The sequence below is a fragment of the Nesoenas mayeri genome (assembly GCF_963082525.1).
Source record: "Nesoenas mayeri genome assembly, chromosome: 6".
Lineage (NCBI taxonomy): Eukaryota > Metazoa > Chordata > Aves > Columbiformes > Columbidae > Nesoenas > Nesoenas mayeri.
Window position 1 is genome coordinate 24726785 of NC_137545.1, and position 18151 is coordinate 24744935.

General features: G+C 38.3%; 1 protein-coding gene across 1 annotated transcript in view; it reads right to left on the reverse strand.

Moving 5' to 3' along the window:
- CSRNP3 (cysteine and serine rich nuclear protein 3) overlaps nt 1-18151 on the reverse strand; it is a gene marked incomplete at its 3' end in the record, with an annotated part of 84249 nt that overhangs the window by 6324 nt on the left and 59774 nt on the right. Inside the window, exons 3-4 of the mRNA XM_080346542.1 lie at nt 16756-16926; nt 3230-3489 (exon numbers count right to left, since the gene is read on the reverse strand). Of these exons, the coding sequence (XP_080202668.1) occupies nt 3230-3489; nt 16756-16926 (431 nt within the window). The remainder of the gene's footprint in view (nt 1-3229; nt 3490-16755; nt 16927-18151) is intronic.

Sequence of the window (18151 nt, forward strand, 5' to 3'; positions counted from 1 at the left end):
AATCCATTTTCTAATACAGAACTTCAGGGGAACATTAAGTTATCTTGATGGCCATAATACTGCTCATCTGAATTAAACTTGATATGTGGATGGGTAAAGTTTCTCTCATAAAGCTAAAGGTTAATATAACAACAGAACAACGCAAGGGCCAATGAACGTGAAGTCTTTGGGTGAAATTCACTTCAACTCTGTGAAACGTGAAAAATTTAGCTTAGAAACCTTTGCCAGCCATTATGAGTAAACAATAAGACCTATTCCAGCGAATTTATTGTGATCTCTCATAATGTTTTCTCAAACGACAACAAGCTGTAGTAAAGCCTACCTTGTGCCTTCTTGACAAGACGGCTTTTATGTCCAGGTTGCCATCAGAGTTTTCACACTCTGCTGCTACAAGTGTTTATGCCGCTGTCAGCCATGTTTACACCAAAGTGTTGGTGGTAAATGGCTAAAGCCACTTGAAGATTATTTTAAAGTCTTTATCTGCTTTTAATTAAAAGAAATTTCTTATTTGGCTCTTCACTTTTAGCAAGTAAAATAATAACTATTAGCCAATCTTATGGAGATTCAATTCCAATATATTCCTACGTTTCTATTTTTTAAAAAATTCTACAAGACAGAATTCTTTCTACCTACAGACTTGCATATTTTAATCTAATGCAAAAAATGGGGAAACTGAAATTAAAAACTACACTGAAAATGCTACCTTCTGTTTGCATAATGGTTTTAAAATAGAAACACCTTTTTGAACAAACTTTGCCCTACCTAGTTTTCTCATTTTCTTCAGTTTTCTGTGCAGATGCACAGTCACTCTGATCCAAATCCTGCTTAGTAAGTTTTCATTAAAGATCATAACTGCTGATGTCACCTTAGAATGCTACATCATTTTGGTTTTGTGTTCATTTAGAAACGATGCGAATGACCAAGCTGCTCTTCCATCTCTATAATGGGAAATCAGCAAGGCCCAGTTGTCTTAAGCAAACATAACATGCTCGGTGCTTTACAGCGAGTCTTCGCTATTTCAGTGAGTCCTGGGTTTCCTTTTGCCAGGGAAAGTGGGTTTTGTTGTATTTTTTTACCTCAAGTGTATCATCAGGCAATCAACTAAGCTGAGTTTAATGGACTAGTTCAAAAAGGAAGTTTTCTGTTCTCTATGTGTTTATACATGATCTAGAGTGAAGAGAAATATTTTACTCTAGTAAAAAAAATTAACATTAGTAAGATATTAGCATTTTTAAGCCACTCTCAGGATTCTGAAGCCCTAACCACAATTTCTTAATATTTGAATTGAAACGTTGGAGCCAGCTTACCAGCCTGAGAACATGTCAGTAAACTATTCCCACATCAACTGCTCGGAATCAGTGAAGAAAGAATCCCACCAGTGCTGAATTAAGTGTAGGGGAAAGGACTTTTCTATTTGGTAAAAGGAAACAATTAAAATTAGGACAGAGGGAGGAATGCAAAACAAGCTTTCCTTATTCACTCAATACTTATGAAGAGATTTTGCAGTAACTTAATAGGCAAAGGAAAGATTATCACCCACTCAAAAAAGTGTTTGGGGAGACAGAAGAATGTGTTGTATTTGGAAGAGGAGCAGATACTAGAGTCTATGTCCCAAAAAAAAAGAGTGGCCTGGAGTTAAGTTAATGAAGAAAGGAGATCCATCCCAGCCAAGAGGAGAATTATGAAAGCACAAGGAGCCAAGCTCTACTCTATACAGATGAAAGCAAAAAAGCCTCATCCAGTCTTTAGTGCTAAATAGGATCTGTGATTTTCCTTTATTTACTTTCTAGCTATAAAAAGGAAAAGTGAAATATTTGCATGCCTTACTATTCTGTACTCACTCCACTGGGGATTCATCTCTTTGAGCTGATTCCTGGAAGTCAGCCAAGGGGTCTACACAGAGTCATTGGTTACAGTGACACAGCTCAGTTTGCACTTGATGCTCTGAAGATCCTGCGATGCGAAATGTTCAGAGGTGTAATCTCTCTCTAGTGATAAGTCACTAACACACTTTGGTTTCCAACCTGTCCAAATACCTGTCTTTAATTTGCCTTTGCCCTGAGGGGTTTTATGTTTGTTTTTATTATGACAGTTCAAATTTTATGAACTATTTAAGAATATATTTAGCTATTCAAATAAAAAACAATTAGGAGACTGAAAAAAGTAATTACAACAGTAAAGGTCATACACAGTTCTTCAGGAGTTCAGACATGGAACTTGTGAAGATAGTTCTATCTATGGGAATAAGCTAAAGGCATTTCTGCAACTTGGAGGGTGCCAATTTACTCTGGACAACTGTGGTAGTATCTGGAACAGAGATATAATATCACAAGAGAAGGGGCTATGGAGCACAGCAGTTTGGTTACAATTCTAAAAACTGTGCACTTTTAATACATAGCCCAAAATATATATAATACAAGCTATTATACAGGAAGTGTTTCAACCACTATAAAAAACATAACAGAAGAGAAATTTTACCAACAGTTTTAAAGCAGCAGAAGGGCCACTTCCAAGAACACAATCTCCTCCTCTGTTCTCCTCTACTAAATAAACGGTTTCTTTCCCCTCCTATGCTATATTTAAAAATACAGCTTCAAAACCAAAGCCAAGATTTGTTCTGACTAGTTAAAGTGATACAGCTGGTTAATTTGTTTGACACATTTCTTCTTTAACACAGATATCCTTTGGTGAAACATTAAAGGCGCACAATCATATAAATCAGCACACTGAAAAAGGAGAACATGTTTAGTATTACTGTTCTTTTTTGCTAAATTTGCTCAAGTTGGTCAAGAAAATAAGCTGTTTCACTTGCTGTACTTAGGATGTTACCATGCCCTTGTCTAACAGGGCACTGTGCAAGGGCTCAGGAGACTCATTCTCTTCCTGGCACATCCAAACTTCTGCTGGACACCCTGGTAAGAGCAACTTCCACAACTCTCTGCCTCTGTTTTCCTCTCTGTAGAAAACAGGAATTAAATAACCTCCCTGTAAAGCACTTTGAGTTACACATCAATGAGAGCTACAGCAGCGCTTGGAAATTTCAAACAAAAATGTCTTCAGTAAAACTAAAAAAAAAAAAGAAGAAAGAAAAATGCTGTTGTTTCTGTTGAAAATGTAGTTGACGGAAAGGAAATGGTTTTGTTCAAAATACACACATGGGGCACATATAGCTCTGACACTGCTTGTTTAAATAAATAAGGCAGGGATCAAAGTCCCGAAAAATTTTTACCTTTAATTTTAGAGAATTAAGTTTTTCCTCCCTTAGGTGTTCTCTTAACATCTCTCGGTGAAGCCTCTCCTGTTCCAGCGCAAATTCTCCAAGCGTGTACTGGCGCACACTGTTGTGGCGGGTGGACATTCCCAGTGTGCTTCCTCCTTGGCTGGGAACACTGGTGAAGCCTTGTCTTCTCGTGAAGTAATACACAGTAACACAGTTAAAGTGGACATTTTTTGTTCTCTTCCGCTTCTCTCTCTTCAGGATTGAAGAAGCTAGAACAGATGCAGATTACAGTATGAAGAACTTCCAGTCATACAGCAAATTTGTCACTTGTGTAGTTCTATTTACCTTAATGGCACCTATGTACAGACTGAAGTTCAGAGGTCTGCAGTCTAAATGAGGAAATAACATTAGAAATATTTACCATCTATGGAAACCTAGAAGCCATTATAAACTGCTATAATAATAAACAGAACAGAAATTTAGAACATTATAAAAATATTTTATCCTTTTACCAAGGAAGCAAATAAGTCCTAGCAAAAGAAACTCTTTTCACAGTGTCATCTCCAAGACAGTGATCCACTGACTTCTCCTCCTCAAACCCCTGTGAAGAAAACAGCGTTGCGTATGACAGCAGTGAGAACAGCAGACCGTGTCTCTCATAGGTCTCTGTACCCATTACTATTCCGTCAGCAAGGCTTAGCTGTAGAGATCCATAAATACATCTTTAGGCATAGGATCACATTGGCAGAAAAGATTTCTATCTCTTGTAATCTGAAGTGTGATAAATTAGCATTAGAAAAACTATAAAGGCAATATTTTTAGTGTTACAGACTGTCTCAGAAATTCATACCACCATAATCGGAGAATAATATTGGAATAATGTGATTAACAATCAGATCCACTTCCTTTTTCTTCACCTTCATCCTTTCTGCTGCTATGCACTGAATACGTGTGTATATATATTCTAATGTGTCAAATTTTGACAAGAAATTTAATCTAGTCCTGTCTTATTATTTTCTGATTTCCCTTCCACTTGTACTCAGTTTTTCTTATGCATATATGCAGTAGCATATGAAATGGATTTGTTTAAAAACAAATGCCAAAATTTAACTGTTAAATGTTGTTCTTATTTCTACAGACATTTAATAACCCCTTCCAACAACACTGGTCTGTTGTTTCTCACTGGTAACAGTGGTGAGCCTTTAGAGAAAAAAACAAACCAAACCAAACCAGAAAACCCACAAGCATTAGAGAAAGAGATTTGATTTTTAAGATGAGCAGCCTGATTTACTTGCTTTATTGCAAAATGACAATAGGATGTTGAGACTAATTCCTAATTGCTTTGCAGTTTACAGGTTACAATTGGACAGGTGTGAATGAAAGACCTAATTGCCAGAATTCAGGTAGTAAAATGATTTAAAAGGTGTCTGACCACGCTTGAGAGACTTGGAACCATTCTGTAAAAGCAGTAAGAGCAACATGATGTACACTGTTCATCTAACGTTGCACTGTCTCTAGAGTTTGGAAGTGCTTTGTCTTCAGCACTGGTTTTGTAACAGGTCTGGTTTATTGACACAATTAAAACATAGTTAATTCTCTAATATTACTATGTAGTGAAATGTTAATCAGCACAAATGTAAAAGCCCCAAACTTTTACATGAAGTAATTCAGTCCAAAACCCAGCATAATCTACCTAACTATATTTAAAAAAAAGTATATTAGAAAATATAGTCCTGTAACCAAATTACAGACAATATGCCCTACTGACATAATCATAAAAGCTTGAAGCAGTGTTATTTTTCCTCAATACTGTGAATAACTCTATAGTCATCTCTTCTGCATTACTGCTAGGAAGTAGTCAGAATATATTCATAATTATGAGAATGATGTTTACAAGAGCAGATCAGGCAAAGATTACAGGATTTTAGTTGATTACCTAAAAACATAGATTAGGGATGTCAGTGAGGGGACTGGAGAATTGCAACCACCTCAGTAACAAAGGACACAAAGGAAGCACAGTTGGCACCACAAAGGCACTATGTTCTTGCCCTCCTATACTTCATATAATCTCTGAGCAGAGGGCTGCCTAAATGTAATCTCAAAAAAATTGTTATTAGATATTGAATGGAAATGTTGAACATTTTCCAACATCAGGTACAAAGTGCTCTATAACTCATTCAGTCCTTTTGCTCCAAGCCAACCAAAACTTAGATTCTCAGACCATCTTATCGACAGTCAGGGACATACGTTATTTTGCATGCACTGTACCTTAAATAGCATGTTCAAATAAGTTGTAATTACTGCTAAGGACACTGCTTAACTCAAGACAGAAGGACATACAAAATACATATATTCTGATATATCAGAAAGCACAAACATATGCCCAGACAAAATTTACCAACATTACACAACTAGCAAGCTCCGTTCAGAATGAGGGGCACTGCAAGGCTTGCAGGCCTCTTTGGAGCCAGTGCCAAAGGTTTTCCCAGGAAGCAAAAGCTTGTAATCTAAAAACGTATCCAAAGAGAGTGCAAACACCACACTTATCCTGAAGAGATCTAGTAACAGCTTCCTTTCTGGTCCAGTCTTAAAAAAGTGCTTACATGCCATCTGCCTGAGCAACAAGTGATATCAGTGGATGCCACTGGCATCTGTTCTGCACAAAAAGGGCAATATTGACTCCAGGCACCGTCTGTGAGGCTGAGATGTGGTGTTTGAGCATCTGCTGGACACACACTGGCAACAGAAACTAGGTGTTTTTTGGAAATTAACACCATCATCTTGGGTCTAGCAGTTCATGGCAAGTGAGTGTGCCAGAGGGAACAGGAATATTCATCATCACCTAAAACTGTCCTATGCATCACACGTGATCTTTAACACATTTATATACAAGTCTGATATATTCCATGCAAGGAAAAATATACTGCATTCTCATGTATTTAAACAATTAATACAATTTTTAGTTCCATGTTTCAGGATTATATGGAATTAAATATTTTTGACGGATACTTTAAGTATTGGAATGCATAAAATATATCAATTATCAGAAGAAAGGATGATACTGTTAAGAACATTACTGCTACAGAATCATCTCTTAGATCTGAAAAAGGTCTTCAGACACAGACATCTTCAAACAGCACCGTCAGAATTACTCATCTGAAATAATATCAGCTGCAGAAATGCTGATTTTTGGCATTTGACTTTTGAGTGGCTCAGTTTCTGGGTTTGGCAGAGCAGAGCCCAAGTTAATAAGCTACTTGCAACTGGCATCCCCCTCAGGGAGCCACGTCAGGCCCTGTGGGATCATCAGCTCCCTGCCATGCAGAAGCAGCTGCTGCAGCTCCAGGGCTGTTCCTGGATGCAGCACAGGCCCATCAAGCAGCACTTCACCCCAACTAACAGCCATAGCACATGTCAAATGCACCACAGACCATTTATGGCAAAACTGGCAATTGTCTGTAAACAAAACTTCTAAAGGTAAGACCAAAAGAATTAAAGGAAATAGCAAACAATTGTTTAACCCAAGCATGGTTAACCCATCCTGGAAACACAACCTGCTCTTTGTGCTTACCCTTTTGCTATCTTCTTCATCATGTGCTTGCACACATACACAGTAGAATACATTTATTGATCTTTTTCTCAGTTACTAACCCCTCTCCCTCACAACAATCCTCATTATCCACAGCAGTTATAGTTTATTTCATGACTACCTATGATATTTCTGCCATTTCTCTTTAAGCACAATTCCTGGTTTACACACTTCTCTGGCTATTGAACATACAATGAATCTCTTAAGGTTTCCAAAATTAAAGAACGCCTGTACGGTGAGCCAGAAACCCGCAGAATGGCAGATATCACCTTTTTTTTTAATCACAGCCCTTCATCTTTCAGTATTTCAGTACGGTCTTTTTTCAGTCATTAACTGTAGAACAGAATAGATATAATTGTTCAGCAGTCATTCAAAAAATTGAGATTTCAGTGATTTATTAATAACATTGCACATTGACATGGAACAAGCTTTGCCTAATTCAAGACAACCTTTTTCTACACATTACCCTAACCCTAGTCCCCCTCCCCCTCCAAATTACACCGACTAAGGCTTGACTCAGTAAACCTGTCTTAGCCAGCCTGTGGTTTACTAGACACAGTGAGACCAACTGTCGAAAGAATAGAAATAGAACAAACACCATGATGGTTGTTTGCGTAAGTGGTAAATGATATACATAGTTCAGAACAACTTCCTGAATTGGGCCACTAAGTCATAACTTTTACTACCATCATTTTTATTAAAATGGTTGCAATTTAAAATGGTAATATTTCATCTGTCAAAACAAAAAGTACTATTTTTATCGCCCAGTGGCTAACAGTAATGGCATCGAAGACTAATTGTTCCTCAGTTGTTGTTTTGGTTTTTTTTAAGCTAGTACTAGTAGGTACTTGATCAAGTGCATTAAATGGATTTTTCCAGATACAGTGCATCCTGTATGTCTACATGAAGCAGGAGGCCCCAGTAATTCATTTTTCAAAGATATTCTAAAAATAAAACTTAAAAGTCAAAACTGAAGAAAGTAGCAATGTAAAAAAAAATAATAATAATAATACAGCTTTCATGAAAAAAACAACAGCCTTAAAGAAATAAACCTGTTCTGCAAAATAGCTTCCATGGCTGCTGTTCTTTCTCACTTAGGCTGCTGTGTCACATAGATCTCCATCACAATGACAATTAATGGGAGATGGGCAAATATTACAAATAGCGGTTTGACAATAAAACTTCCCTGTCAGATTCATCCTGGCTAAAGTACATTGTACAAAGCATTGATCTCTGCTGGAATTCTGTCACCAAACACAGCAAGTGAGAAAACACTTTCTGGGTTTGGAAAATGACTCCTCAACAAAGAAGGTAAAAAAAAAAAAATGAGAGCCATTCCAGTCATGTGAGGTTAGAGAATAAAGAGGGGCCTTTGTTCATCAACAGCTAATATAAAAGGGAATGAAGCAATTTATATGGGAGAAAAGCTTAAATGTATGTCTAGAGGAATATGTGAATAGATAAGGGTGAAGAAAGCTGTAGCAATACACAGATTTGTAATTTTTGTAATATATTAGTAATGTATTTGTATCATAATATCATAATATATGGTTAGAGATTGTCTCCTTAGCGTTGTAGTTATATGGAAGTTATATGGAAGAAACCATCCAGTCCTTCTGCTAAGTTAGTTTCAAACAATGGTTGCCATCACCTTATTCCTACCAACAGGCTCATAATTACAAGATTTTTTGCAAGATCATCTAGTTCCAACCCCCCTCCCATGGGCAGGGACACCTTCCAGTAGGCCAGGTTTGCTCAAAGCCATCTTACCTTACCTTACCATACTGCAAATAAAATTTATTTTTTATTTTATGTATTATTGGGAAACTGAAGAATTTTATTACTAGCTCATTTTTCACAAGTTATTCAAAGCTAGGTATCAGCAGCTCTCTAACTTCTCAAGTTGTGTGCCCTTCTTTCCTGTCCCTTCCCCCTACCAAGATGTTTTCAAAGCATTGACTGGAAAGCCGGCAGCAGCGGGGTCCCAACTGAGCCCTGCGGACAGGGCTGAGCTGTCTGTCTGTCTATTTGCTGGCCCTCCCACCCTCCGCAAGCAGCCGAGCTAGGACGGCCCCAGCACAGGGACAAAGAGGGAGGACACTGGTGGGTAGCACCTGCACCCAACATCCCCAGCCACTGCCTCCTGCCACAGCTGTGCTAAAGTTCTGCAGGTGCTTCTGGTGCCCCTTCCTTTTCCACCTCAAGCTGTATTTTCTGCTCTCTCCCCTGAGCATAACCATTGTTTATCTACTTGTGAACTTAGGAAAAATTAAAGACACAACCCCCCCAATTATTTCCACATTTGTCAAATTCAGGTTTATTGTATTTATTTATTTATAATATATTTCTCATGTTTTGGTAACCATGTCATCATGGGCCCACCCAGCTCCCAAATTCCAAGAAAAGTAATTCTCCAAAGAAGAAAACCAAAATATTTACACCAGCAGTCCACTGTATTGTTATGAGAAACATCCAAGTCTCATTTATACATAAATAAATTATAACTGATGAAATAGGTAAGCAACAGTAATGAGGCGCTGGCAGACTGAAACAAAGTTTTCCTGAATTGCTCTAACATACACATAATGCACTAGACAGCTGCACTTCTCATTCCCTTTCGAACATCCTCTTTTTGCTCTCCAGGCTGTGCAGCTGCAGCAGTGTGACACTGGTGAAAGACAGAGCGTTTCCCTCTGGGCATTTCTGGCCAAAACAATCTGAACCCCCCTACCTGGGAAGAGATCCCACTGTGATTGTATTCGTCAGGGAAATGCAAAGACTACTTCCTAATTTTACAAAATCCTGATAAGAATGACATTTTAAACCCATCATGTTTTTCAAACATTTTTTCCTGACAAAACTGGTAGTTCTTTGATTATGAAACATAAACAATCTCAGTTCTGGCTGAACTCCAAAACATAAGCATTTTCTTCTGCTGCCTCAGCTATTCTCCTGATGTTAAAGACACATTAAAATAAATGTGAACCATATGGCCAGCCAGCAGATTACTAGCGCTCTTGCATCCGTGAGGGCAAAGCAATTCATTGTCACCAGTGCAAAAATATCTTCAACACATGAAAACTTCAAAACGATGGAAAAAATGTGTATGAAGCAGCCTTTTGGACTAAGGCTCTATTTCAGACAAGAGGAAATGCTGCTTTTCTTATACTCCACTACACATTTGTCTGCTTTTTACATACTCTTAGTGCCATATAAACCACTATGGCAAGACGGATTAACACCACTTTCCCCCTGCTCCGTGACTTTCCCACACGGTGTTTCATCAGGTTTAACACCACAGAACAGCAAAGCCTAATCCATCACGGTAATCCAGGTCAGAACATCACTTACAAAAGCAGCTCACTTCGCACCTTTCATAGAAAACAAAAACCCGGGAAGAGGTCATATTCCAGAAACTACTTCTGTCTCCTATCTCTCTTTCTACCCCAAACTGCCTCCCAAAAGATGCTTTTCTAAGAGTCTCCATACTCTAAATTTACAGATTTTAAATGCTTAATGAAGAAACATTTTTCCTACATGCCTAGAAATCCACATTAAGAGGAAATGCTGTGACATACAATATGCCCTCCCAAAGAAACACGTGGACTTGAGGACAGGGAAGTATTTTCTAAAATACATTTGAACCTGGAAACGTTGAAGAGAACTGCATACTCCGGTGTAAATTGAGTATTGGAAATTGGACAGGACAGGGACCACGCTGTGGAACAGCAACACCTATTGTAGCAGCATTTCACTGCTCCATCCTTTGGGTACCTTCCTCTTTAGTAAAGCCACAGCTAAATTCACCTCACAGGAGAGGCTTAATGGGAATACTTGCCTAATGCTAGATTTATTTATGTCACATTTAAAACCGTTTTTGAAAAATACCAGCTCACAGACACGTTTGACATGAATAGGAGAGGTTTTTCATTTGTACTTTGTTAAACATTTAACCTGTCAGAGTTTTGCCTACAATCTCACAGAAATGTTAAATTCTTGGGATGCATGCTAAAAGCTGGAATTTTACTGCTAAAATTTCAGTGAAAGCTTTAATTTTACTTCCTCAGCAAACATAATCAGGCTGCAGGGAGAAGTGGAGATGGTTAACTGCTCTCTGCCTCGCCATTTACTCTACATACCAGCTGCTGTTTCGTAGATGATTATTCCTGACCTTGGCCCCAGATTCAAACAGTGTGATGAGGAAAGCCGCTACCATGGATCCTTGCAGGACACCCGTGCATAATAATTGTATTTGCTGAATTCTCCTAGGACACTACAGGCAATCCTTTTTCCCATCTTGTGGGTGACGTCTGTGAACAGTCATTTGATACAAATTCAACTACTCATTCATCTGTCCTGACTTCGCTTTTTTTGTCATGAACACCTTCAACAAAAAGAATTGGTTCTCTAAGCCAACAAAAATATCATGTAAGGTAAACACTGTCTCTCTGTTTGTAGAGTACATGAAATGCACTAATTTATAGGAGAGAACTTTGCAAAACTATAGAAATAGAATTAGTTGCACAAAACCTTCTGAAAACCAGGGGGAGCCTGCCTCCTCACCCCTCTTTACGTTTTTAAAAATCTCTCTCTACAATAGTCATTATTCAAGATGAAAGTCAGCAGGTAAAACCTTGTCATGGCATACTCTGCCCTGTCATTCTGTATAAGTATTTGAACGAAAATATTGCACTACATCACACTGAATTTCTTTGCATTTCTTAGTTTTTACTGCTCAGATGATCTGACTGATTTGAAAATCAAAACTGAGAATCTCTCAACCTGTTTGCATTTCATAACGCAAACTGACAAATAATGACAAGAACGCGCTCCTCATTAACAAGGAAATTCCAAGCCTGGTTTCAGGCAATATAAATAATTGCATGAAAAAAAGAATGTCTGTATTTACCTACATCTTCTAAGTGTTTTCCCATAATAAACCAGCATCACCACTTCTAACTCCTTTACATTTCTACCATTAATCAGCAATTAACACACAGCTTAAGCTCAAAGCTCATGCAATGTCTTGTGCTATTGACCTCACACCAAATAAAACTTCATCCTTCACATAAAGATATTTTAAGAGAAGCTAGACCTTCATGAAGATTTCAAAGGATTTGATACCCTCTTCCAAGCTCTGCACAGCCACATAGATGAGGCAATCTCAGTATGTTAGTGACTCCAGAATATTCCAACATTCCTCATTATCTTTAACGACAAAATAAAAAGATGGTGGCAGCATTTAGAGACCCTTACTGACCAGCCACATTCATAATGCACGTAAGGCATCCAGTACTCTTAAAGACAGCACCTTAATTAGCAGAACAACAGGACCTGATTACAGCTGTCTGCAGGACAACCTTGCTGGACAGTGATAATGTCAATGGCAAGACACAGACAACCAATGGAAGATAGCAACTAGACTGTGTGATGGTTCTACCTCCAGTTGGTGAAGATCACCTTATCAGATGAGCTGGTGCTGGAGATTCATCTATCTTTGCAAGTGGAGAAGCCTTTGCAATAAAGGCATTAATCTGAAAGTTTCAGCTAAACCACACTGAAGCTAAAACAGCAACTTAAATTTGAGAAAAAATTCTCAGTGAGGGTGACAGAGCACTGGAACAGGCTGCCCAGGGAGGTTGTGGAGTCTCCTTCTCTGGAGACATTCAAAACCTGCCTGGACATGTTCCTGTGCAACCTCACCTAGGCTTTCCTGCTCCAGCAGGGGGATTGGACTAGATGATCTTTTGAGGTCCCTTCCAATCCCAAACATACTGTGATACTGTGATGAAAGCCACAGCTCCTCAAAGTATGTTTCTTAAAACGTGCATCTGTGATCACGTGGTATGGGGAGATTTTACCAGCACCGAAGTTCAAGAGACAGGACTTAATGATGTCTTCCCAGGTCTTTCAATTGCATGCAATTCTGCAACTTAAACTTGGATATTTGTCTTTATCAGAAAAACAGATCAAGGATTTAGGGGCAGGTACCTCCGCAAGGCAGGAAGAATCTCCCACACCTGAGCTGGAGTGTAGAACCCAGTGTCCCTCAGCACACAGATGCAGAAGCTGTCAGGGCACTGTACTGACATCCTGAAGGGCAATTCCAAAGACAGCTTGCTGTGGAGCCGACGAAACACGGCAGCGGGGTGCCCTAGCTCCCTGGGGCCCTTTAAAGGAGCTGAAACGGCATTGGGTGTCCTCCTACCCTGTATGCCATGAACCTCTACAGAAAAATATAATAAATACTCTTAGTCCTGACTGATATGGCATATGCATGCTTGGACTGCTACTTGAGGATGAGCATCTCTCTTTCTGATATGGAAGAGGGGCTGTGAAATGGGACAGGTAAGTGGACTATTTAGTAATATGCTTTAGCATCTATTGAGGTACATCTGTAGTGTGACTAACAGCCTGCTGAATCAAACGGAAATGACCTCAATAGACTGAGAAAAGTAAGTAAAAAAGATGGCAGGTATTATATCTGCCAGTGGTAATGAAGATACTCCATCACCATTTAATGAGAGAATGAAATATGTGCAGATCTATATACACACATACCTGACCAAATACTACCTTTATTTATTTTTTTGTTATGAACCTGGTAGCATTTGCTTATGCTTTACAGACTGTAATTTCATTTCCTGACTCAGAAGAAGACACCTGTAATGTAGGTTAGGGATTTATTTGGGATTTTTGTTGCTGTCTTGATTTAAATGAATATATTGTTACAGAAATTCTGTACTTATCCCTGTGTAGTAGTCACAACGGAGAGCCCTCAGGGACATCTCAATCATGTATTTTCTGCCATCATGCTACAGGGTTAATTGCTGAGATCAAATTTGTCTTCTGGTGGTTCTGCTGCACCTGAATGATCCACAGCAGCTCTGTGCCTCATTAGCTGGCAGGTTAAACTGACCTTAAGCTAATGGAGCAGGACAGCTGAAAGATTCTTGTTTATCAGACCCAATACGTATTGTTTCAAGGGTTGTGTAAATACTGAGATGCATCAGCTATTCTAGATAGATTTATATGCAAACTGCCTGCTTGCTGAAGCACTGAAAGAGCTGTAGCTACAAGTGATTAAAAAAATCTTTGTCAAGTCAATTGGAGAGACTTAGAGGGCCACGTTAGGCTTTTTCAAAAGCTCAGTTAAAGAGCTAACATACAGATCTCAGTGGTGACTACAGGTCACCCACGACCTGCACATTTCCAGTCAATAAAAGAGAGTTTATACTGAACTTCAGATTTACTTATATGAAAACAGACCAGAAGGAAGACACTACACAAGATCTGACAGTGTCTCACAAACTAGAAATGGTAAAATGTGCCAGGAAATGGTTTAGAAAGATATCCTCCATCATCAACGAGGTACTCACGCATTTAACACAAGCAAAGAATCTAGCCAGCTTTTTTTCTGCACTGGCTCTTTTCACTCTGTTTACTGAAAAAGTCTCACAGAACTCTTCCTTTCCATAGGCACTTAAAAGTGCAGATTCAAATATTCAACATAGGAAAGCTTCCATCTTTTATTTTGGGAGATTAATGTGTTTAAAAAATGAACAAAGCACCTTTCAATGTACACTGTTAACAGTTTCATTATTGTACAACACATCTGCATGTAGTTTTCCAGTGAGCGTCACTTAGTAGCTCTGTAAGTCACCTGTACTCACGAGATACGAACACTGACAGTTTCCATGTATTCTGCTTTGACAAGACAGGGCTGAGAACCTCAGTAGGATCAATTCATTTTTAACACCTCCTAAAACTGAAAATACGCTTTTTTCAAATAATAGGTAAATAAAAATAGAAGTTAAAAACAAAAAATGAAGTACATACATTGAAAAGTGCTCCTGCCCCAAAGAGCATCCAACATCACACACACAAGTGATGTCAACCAACTGATACAAACCAAAATAAAAACAAATCCTGTGCATATAAAAAATTCACCAGTTGCCTATTTAAAACATGCTTTCTGGAATCAGTGCACACAGACTCAAAAAAAATGTGAGGATATAACAAAATAAAAATCCAATCTCAAAAACCCCTGTTTTTTCTAGAGCTAGTCGGTTATCAAGTTAGAAACATCTTTCAGTGTTTGTCAAGTATCTTTACTCATTTCATTTTAAATATCAACATGATTAATTTTTATTGCAAACACATATTAACTTTTCTTATCATACATCATCACTGAGACTCACCTTTTTAGTGCAGTAGCTCTTATATATAGCAGATGTGCTTAAGGCTAACTAGTGATTTTTCTAACACTGCTCAATTGGTAGATGCTGATTGTGTACACATATAAGTAACTGGGATGCTTTAATATTAAGAAAGAAGAAGAAGGTGGAAAATCTCACTTGCAGCATTTTAACAATAAATTAACAAATCTGACTTCCCTATCATGTGCAACATGGAGTGTCCTTGGTAAAGTTACAAAATAATGGTGCATGCTGGAAGAGAATCTGGATGCAAGATGCAAATAATTAGGTAGGGATCAAACTCCCTTTCTATTCTACACTTCATCTGAGCATCGACATCCTCTATTTTCTTACCAATAAAAAAGTATCACCTTTATCAAGCTCCTGCAAGTACGCTGCATTACAGTAAGAGCAAAGCAGAATGTTATACGCTGCATTTCAGTGGCACAGAAAACTGTCTCTGGAAGTCTTCTCCTTGAGGACCTTGAGATTTGCCTATTCAAATGTAGCACCAAGGCCACCTGTTCAATTCTTTTCTTCCCAAACTAGCCTCATATAATACTGGGATGATTCTGTATTGATTTCTTGGAATTTAGGCTGCTGCATCTTTCTAGGTCCTTAAACAGCTGCAGAAGTTAAAAGATCACATTGCCACCAAGCTATTTCTTAATAGTACTAAAGACATTTACCAGGTCACTTACTCCTTTGTGGCATTTCAATAAAATAGTACTGCATCATAAATATGATACACCACATCAAGACTGTCACATGTAAACACATTTGAAAAGTTGTGCCTGCGTAACGGAGGGTTCCATACTAGAGCCAAGATGATCTGGACCCTCACATCCAAATCCTAATTCAAACTGCACAGCAGCATTTGGCAAATAAATCCATTATACGAACATTCATTTCGCATGCTACAAACATGATTTCTAGGCACAGTCTAAACCACACTGTTATAAAGATCACCTACTCCTTAGCCCATAGTCTTAAGAAAACAGCTTTACAGCCACTGACTCCAGTGGGGAGATCTATGTGCAGCAGAGTTGAAGGCGGCAAACCACTGCTTTTTAAAACATGATGTTCACTATTAAAACTATAAAACCACCTAAAACAAATACCATAAACTGCAAATATAAGACATAAATTCATTCTTCCTACATATATATGCTGCACATAATATACCTAGCTTTACTAACTTAAAAACAAATTCTTATCTGCACAGGAAACCATTGCCTGGTACAGAGATACCGTCCCCTACATGAAGAATAGAAGCTATTGTATTAATGTGGCTATACACCATGTTCCTCAATTCCAAATAAAAGAAAGCGTATTATTTTCTTTGGAGAAGAACTCTCACAATACAATACTGCAGACAGCTGACAGCTACACTACACTTATCTGAGGAAAATAAACAAATTTACCTAAAACACTTCTCTACAGTACCTGTTTAAAATACCTCAAGCACAATTCCCAGTGTTAACTACAAACAGCTACATAATTCAAACAGCAATAGGCAGGGGCTTCCAAGTGACTTCAAATTTTTACAATGACAAATAGCTTTATATAGTTAACAAGGAGACAAAAGTGTGCAAGTTTGCTAAGTTGTTTTGAGCACGTCACAAACTGAATACCACAAAAAGTCCATTTTATCCCCTGTTCAATTTAAAAGCATCATATTTATCTAACCACAAAATTCATTTTGAGCAACAGAAAGAATTATTTAGATACACAACTTTAGTACTTACGAGTAAAATGATTAGAAGTGGATGGATTAACACTATCACCACTGTCAGCACTTTCACTGCTAGAAATGTCATCATCTGACTCCCTCACAGAGGAACAAGGTGAGGAGCCATCAACTTCTTCAAATTTCCTCTTCAAAATTCCACTCATCACTGCAATGCTGTCACATGCACCTGTAACAGGAACAGAGACAACAAGGCACTGAAACATCCAACTGCAGAATATTCAGTCATAATATCCAAAGACATTTTTAATTAGAAGTATCAATAAGTTGCCACTTCTGGTCTTGAATAACCATTTAGTATGAAATAGGATATAATTAATCAGAAAACAGTGAGGACACAAGAACTGAAAAAACCAGCAAAGTCATACTCTAACTTGACATTGTACGGAGATGGTTATTTTGCTAGAATAATGTGTAACACCTTGGTTCCAGGAAGTATTTTTCCTATTTTGATGTCAATAGCATCCCTGATTTCTAGGTTATGTTGTGAAATTTCCCACAAGGAAAAAAATGGGAGTTTCTTTTCAAACACCCTCCCTTGGCTGCGACAGGAGGAAGAAATGTTCATAATCAGGGATGAAATTAAATAAGAAGAAACCACTCTGAACACTACAGTTCCCATTGCCAAATATATGTGACCTAATCAGTGTTCACATCACCCCTATAAGAAATCCATCTAGTAATTCCAATATTACAGACAGATAAAAGACAACGAAGTCACAAAGACCATATACGAATTTAGTGCTCAATAAATGCCTCAAATTCAGAAACTCTCCACTCCAGCCAGAGACACCAATTGCTTCCCAAACTCTCTCCTTCCCACATTAAGAAATTAGATGCCCAATATGCTCCTGGGGTTGAGTAGATTATAAAGCAAAGTATTCAAGCAGAAATTTAGCATCAGAGGTAGAAATATAACATGAATTGCATGTGATTAATGAGAAAGTGTACCCTTAACTAATTGAGGAGAGACCAAGGACAGCTGGAGCTTGCTCAGAGGACACACAGCTGCCACCATGCAGCCTGCAGCACTGCAGAGGCAAGCGCTGCTGATACTTACCCACGCAAAAAGTTTCTCTAGGATTGCTGACATGCTAGGCTGACTGACTAGGACACACAACCTAGTGCTACGGACCTACGACAGGGTTCTACCAAATCCCACTGAAAGCAAGGAGAACGAAACAAAACAAACAAACAAACAAAAACACAAAAAACACATTAATCTCTGAAACAGAACCTTTTGAATCCCTACAGCTACCTTTAGGACTCATTAATTCCAAATCAGCTGCATTGTGCTCCACCCAGAAGCTGGACTAGATAATCTCCAGAGCCCCCTTCTAACCACCGTTTGGTTGCATGTTTAAAAAAAAATAAATCCATCAGGAAGCTAACAT